This window comes from Nilaparvata lugens, chromosome 5 (genome assembly GCF_014356525.2).
Source record: "Nilaparvata lugens isolate BPH chromosome 5, ASM1435652v1, whole genome shotgun sequence".
Classification (NCBI taxonomy): Eukaryota; Metazoa; Arthropoda; class Insecta; order Hemiptera; family Delphacidae; genus Nilaparvata; species Nilaparvata lugens.
In genome coordinates this window covers 38275301-38281569 of record NC_052508.1, presented here as the reverse complement: position 1 = coordinate 38281569, position 6269 = coordinate 38275301, and the positions used below count along the sequence as shown (strand labels likewise).

Here is a 6269-nt window from a genome sequence, read left to right as displayed (position 1 = left end):
TAACCGCCATGATTCGCTGTCTGAGTCATTCTTATCACCTTTGGGTACCAGAAAACATGGACTTGAATAATTGGAAACAGCCTTCTCAATTACTCCTTCCTCCAACATTTTCTTTACCTTTTGATCAACAATCTCCCTTTTGATTGGGTTCAGCTGATATGGAGGGTGACGTACAGGCTCAGTTGAGGTCAAACGGATTTTATACTCCAACAAGTTTGTTTTACCCAATCTCTTGGATAATACATCCTGGAAATCACCAAGAACCTCATCTAAACCGGACTGCTCATCCTGTGACAAGGGACTGTTACTATCAAGGACTCCAATAGATGCAATCAGTGGTGACAACAAAGATCTCCACTCCGTGACAAAGTTGAATTTAATCTGTGGTTTGAAGCCAAAGAAATAGGAATTGTTGAAAAGATTAGGAATCAGCTGGGAAAACTTAATAAAATCACACCCTAGAATGACAGGAAAGGCAACATTTTCGGCAATAAAAAATTTGAAATTCCAGGTGAAGTTTTCAATTCTGATTTTTATCGAGACTGACTTACTCAACACAAGAGGGCTTTTATTAGCAGTGGTACAGACAAAATGTTCTTCAGAGAAGACAAAGTGGTCACCATTGGCTAACAATTGATCCAGAACAGAAGAAGAAATAATAGATCTAACAGCACCAGAATCAATCAAAGCTGGTGTTTCCAAAGCCCCTAAACCCAAAAAACAAACAATTATAGGCAGGATTTCATTCATGAGTACTCTAGCCTTATGGTTGGCAGGATGCTGCTTATCCAAACACCTGCTCCTCTGACCATATTTAGAGATAACTCTATTTCTGGGTTTACCCTTGTATCCCTCCAGGTTGGTAAACAATTTGTTTTTGGACTCATAGTTGGAATTTTCATCAAGACAAGCATTGACTAGTCAGGACCTCTTTGATGTACAGTCACGTGCAAAGTGACCTACCTTCTTACAATTAAAACAAGTTACCTTTCCACTTCCACCAACTGCGCTTGGTCCAGGCTGCTTGACATCAGGCTTATTGTTGGAGATACCAGCGTGTTGTTGTGCCGATTTTGACCTACAGTTCATAGCAATGTGACCTCTCTTTCCACATTCATAGCAGGTCCTATCTCGGTGTCCATAAGCCGTAGAGGTCTGCCTGACACTACCGATTCTCGAACTCTCCACATAGGCTCGCTCATTGTCAGCAAAACTCAGGTTCTGTGATAATACACTCATCTCATTTAAAGCTTGAAATGTGGTTGGTCTTTCCTGGAAAATAAGACGAGATCTTTCCGCAGGATTCAAGCCTGAACAAATTGTGTGGACTATTTCTGCCTCAGATAAGTTGATTCTGAGCAAACTTGCAGCTTCCCTGATCGAAACAATGTAACTGCAAAGTGGTTCCTGTGAGCTCTGTAAACGATAAAAACGTTCTCTCTCAATGGCCGATAACAAGCGTTGAGGAATGAAATATTGTAAAATACCTTTGTGAAATTGGTCAAAACTGATGTTTGAATTGATTGCAAAATTCAAACGTTCCCCTAAAGGCCCTACCGCAAAAGGTTGCAACAGCTGAAATAAATGCGAATTACTTACACCAAATTGGCTTCTAATTTTCAATGCCACTCCCAAGAATTTCAATAAAGTCTCAACTGTCAATCCATCAGTGACAGGTAACTCTTTCAATAAAGACTCAACTGGATTCTGTAATTTGTTGTACAAACTTCCAAAAGGTGAAGATGCACTTAGGTCTAAACGAGGGACACCTGTGGAAATTGCTGGATTAAAGTTGAATTGACTAGGTTGCACTGGCATGAATTGATGTGCACCTGCAGGCGGAATGTTCAAGGTCAACCTTGGATTATTTGTCCTGAGAGGAGCACGACCAACTGGCTCAACAGGAATATGAGCTTCAGGTCTGCCTACTTTCTGCAAATTTTGTGTTGGAGGCAGCACTAAAGTAGTAGTAGTTGCAGAAGCCTCAGGAACCGTTGGAGATGACATGGCTGTGGAATACGGCACTGGTGAAGCTCCGCGGCTAGGAGGTCCAGGTTGCCAATTTGACAATGATGTACCTATCCCTAGTATTTTTTCTATACGTTGATCCAAATCTGAAAGCAAGCTCTCTTTCTTTTCAAAACGGGCAAATGTCAACAAGTGGATAATTCTATTTGTGCAGTGGGACACATTGGACATACTTTTGAGGAAAACCTCCTTCCTATTCTCGGCCTCCATGTCCCCACTTAAACTAGCACACCAGCCCTCTATCCATCCTATAATATTGTCTATTTGACTTAATTCAGACTTGGCAGAGTCGTCAGAGTGATTATACCTATGTAACTGTCTTTCCCCCTCCCCATGCTCTTTTCGCACCTCTCTATACTTCTTACGTAGATCATCTACACTCATAGGTTCAATTTCCTCCCCGGGGATTCCCATGGTTCTAAGTTCAAAATGAATCTGAAACTTTACTAAATGATTAGGGTTAATAGCTCGAGCTAACCAACCTCTCATTCCCCCACCTGAAGCTATTTTCTCCTCTATCTCATGTTTTACTTCCCAAAACATACTTGATGGGGACTCTGTGGATTCTGTTCCCTGAACAGTCTGATCCCTTACTTCCCGGGTGGTATCTGAGGGTTGTCCGGACATATTTGGGATGCTGGTTTCCATCTTGTCAAGCTAGAGCAAGCTAGTACAAAATTGAAAAGAAAATAAAAATATTAATGGCAAATAGAAAATTTCAAAATCGTTGTGTTTTAAGACCAAGTCTTTAAAGTTCAAATTCAAAGTCACTTCATACCTTGAATTCAATTCATACTTCAAACTCAACTCAGAATCCAACAAAAGGTATGCAACATTGTACAAAATTAGACAAAGTAAAATTATCATGTATAAGATTCTATCTTAAATTTTTAGATCTTGTAAGGCACATTAACTAACAGTACTGTCAATATTATTAACATTTCCATGTTAAGCATCTTCAATACTAAATAACCAATGATGATTGTCTATCTCAATACTCTAAATGAAGATAATATGGATGCATTAAATTATTTCCACTCTCAGAAATTTAAATTATCCACACCTGACTACAATACCCTAACCTGTGATTGATCGACAATCAAACCACATTCCTCAGGCTAGACTGGCGGTCAAGCTGTCATGCTTTGGCAAGCAATGAATCAATCAAATATATTAAGTAATAAATTTGGAAATATGGATATTGAAAAGATATGACTGAAAAATATAGAATTTGGAAATTTGGTATAGTTACCAAAATAGCAGAGTGCGGCGCAGCTTACTGTCACACTTAAGAAAAGTTTGTGTGAACAGTGTTATTGATTCATCACTTGAAAGAATCCAGCCCGACCACTTCTAACCTAGGGAAAGGGGTCTAATCAATCTAAAATTCACTGACACTCATTTGGTGGATAAATTACCAATATATTAAAAAAAATTATTATGAACAAGGCAATACATGATTTTCAACAGTCGTTGACCACTATTTAATAATTTTCAAAACCTGAAAATGACAATCTCAAAAAGAAAGAATCTAGGAGATCCAAGGATACCCAGTACGTAACTGAAATCCCCAAAAGATCAACATAGATCTTGAATACAAGGAAAAATATCCAAAACAGATTATAAGCAAGTCCACCCAAGTATTACTCAATATCCAAAAAAGAATTAATGCAAGTACAAAAATAAAAGAAAAAGAAATTACTATTCAAGGGATACTTGGATTACCTAAGATTCAAATACAAATCAGTGAATTAGTGATTAGGTTGCAGTCCAATTCGTTCATCTAACATCACCCCAGTAGTGTTGCGGTCAAGTATTCCTCAAATACACTGCTCGATCATTTCCGACTCAACACGGACAGTGAAAGGAATACAATAATTCATTATCGAGAACAAACTATTATATTCCCAACCTGACAAGGATAAACGAATAACTTCCCCCACTATTCGCCGATTGTTCCAGTTTGGTAGAAAAATTGGAGATGTATTACCTCGATTCGGCGAACTTTCCAATTGGGAGTAACAAACTCTGGTAGTTCAACAGCATTCGGCAAAATTGGATGGTTATGCCATTGTACACCCGTGGTCCAACAGATCGTCCGTGACGTCAGAATCAGAACGTCGCCCAGTTCGTGGAGTGTCGGACAGTATGCCGAGATCGTGAATCCCCATGTCGTGGACCGCTTAAAATAATAAACAATCTACAATAGTTTCTACTCCTCTAACAATAGGAATTCAAAAACAAATATTTTCAATTGGAATAATTTTAAGGAGTTCAAAAAGGAGTTTCGAATTATGCAACAAATCTATGCTTTGCGCACCTAACCTACTGTATAACAATCATTTCGGTTATTTCTATCTTAAGCATGGAGCCTACATGCTATGTATTGGCCACTCTTGAATTATAATCAACTAGTACTACAGCAAATAATAGTGGAATATCAAAAATTATAATATTTATTTATTAACATAACTATTGGAATAATTGTCATCTGAAATTTATGGAGATTAGCTCTCCCCACTTTGAACAGAAGTAATTATCGATGTTTAAATGAAATAACGTTTAACAGAAAACAAAGTAATATTTCTGCATCCTGATTTCCTATTCTAGTAGTAAAATTTGTTATTCTCGTCCAGAGAATCCATAGGATCACTTAATTACACGATCTAACCTGCAAACTTACAATCTAACCTGTCGTACATAGAATATACAACCTTATATTTGTCTTATTACTACTTGTTTTGAGTCTATGGAAATCAATGTTCCCATTTTGGTATAATTATTACAAATAATAATTAAATACTTATGCTAGTACATACCTTTTGCGGATTTAATAAACAAGTAACAGACGCGTTTGGTTAGCTTGGCTTGTACAAAAGTCAAACGTTAGCAAAGACGAGCATTTACTCAAATGAGACAAAAATTAATAGCTAGGAGAACGAGATAATTTGGTAAATGAGTTAGGCATGTTAAAATGCCAAAATATAAATGCTAAAGGAAAGAGAAACTGTTCTTTAACAACACAAAATAGCTACATTGGTTAGAATACAACACCCAAGCCAAAAACAGACGCTAGCTATTCTGTCTGCCAAAGCAGTCGGCAAGGCAGACTGGCAACAAATTTAAAGAAGATTTCCCACAAAGAGTAAAAAGGGAGAAAAACCAGATGGCTTCAGCGGGAACTTTAAATAAATCAACTACCTTGTAATGGGACCATTAGGCTACAAATCTGATCATTTAATGTTAATCTAATCAATCAAGCATGAATGAGTTTAAATCTAAATAGTTGATTAGATTTCTCTCTTTCTTGTGATAATTCTCTACCATACACAAACTGGCTAGTCTAGGCTTTACATTATCATTAAATACTAGAAATTATACTTTAAATAAATAAATAAATAAACTTTTGTCAACTTCTAACTTCTTGAAAAATGAAAAAGATAGCAATTTAGACCTAGAGACTAGGTTATTAAAGACCTACTACTAGTAGGCTACCTGAATAAAATTGTAAACATGCTGGTAGGCTACTTATAAAAATTATATCAAATTGTGTACGATAGATCTAGCCTACTTTATTATGAGAAATTAAAGTCTAACTTACTTACTTGAATCCTCTATTACATCAGCAATTTTTAACCATATTCTATTTTTCAAATAGGTAATTCGTTGTGCAGGTATGGAAAGTACAAAACTTTGAACTGTTGCATCAAATTTATAACGAATTTTATGCCTTTCTGTTGTAAATCCATTTTCAATTTCTCTTGTGAAAACTATAAGAATAAAGAAACCAATGGAAATATTTTATACCTCAATTTTCTACTGCAAATTAACTTCACAGTATAGTAGTAGCAATCCGAAATCTGATAATCAACAGCAAATAATATCAAAACAAACCATCCAACAATATTAAAGATTGAGGTTAAATCTTTAAATCTAAAAAGAACATGGTGTCTGATCCGGAGAAAGATTATTCTTTCACGTGCCGGTGTCACGTGATCAGAGCAGAAAAATAAATTCGAAGCTGTCTGTTCCCGTCCAAAGACCTTAAAGAGATATGCATCTTTAAAGTCTTTGTTCCCGTCGACAGAATCCCGAAATTAGTTCTTTTTTGACAAAACGGTTCACGAGCAGTGATCGGTCGAAGCAAAATAGCATTGTGTTGATAGGCCTTAAAATGAACGGCAAAATGAACGACAGTTCGTCTCTGATTTGAACAGTTCTTTTTTTCTGCTCAACTTTCT

General features: G+C 36.6%; 1 protein-coding gene across 3 annotated transcripts; it reads right to left on the bottom strand.

The window, feature by feature from the left end:
- LOC120351356 lies at nt 1-5960 on the bottom strand. Of its 3 annotated transcripts, none has more exons than XM_039428306.1 (2): nt 5630-5960; nt 1-4210 (listed from the first exon to the last, which is right to left on the bottom strand). In XM_039428306.1, the coding sequence occupies exon 2, from the start codon at nt 2674-2676 to the stop codon at nt 922-924; it is 1755 nt and encodes a 584-aa protein (XP_039284240.1). In that variant the 5' UTR covers nt 2677-4210; nt 5630-5960; the 3' UTR covers nt 1-921. The 3 variants fall into 3 exon arrangements, with proteins under 3 accessions (XP_039284240.1, XP_039284239.1, XP_039284238.1); XM_039428305.1 differs by having other exon boundaries at nt 5634-5960; XM_039428304.1 differs by lacking the exon at nt 5630-5960 and adding an exon at nt 4848-5605.
- Nucleotides 5961-6269: the final 309 nt, after the last annotated feature.

Excerpts from the sequence above, each read along its gene's own strand:
- LOC120351356 (XM_039428306.1), bottom strand. The coding sequence starts at position 2,676 with ATGGAAACCAGCATCCCAAATATGTCCGGACAACCCTCAGATACCACC.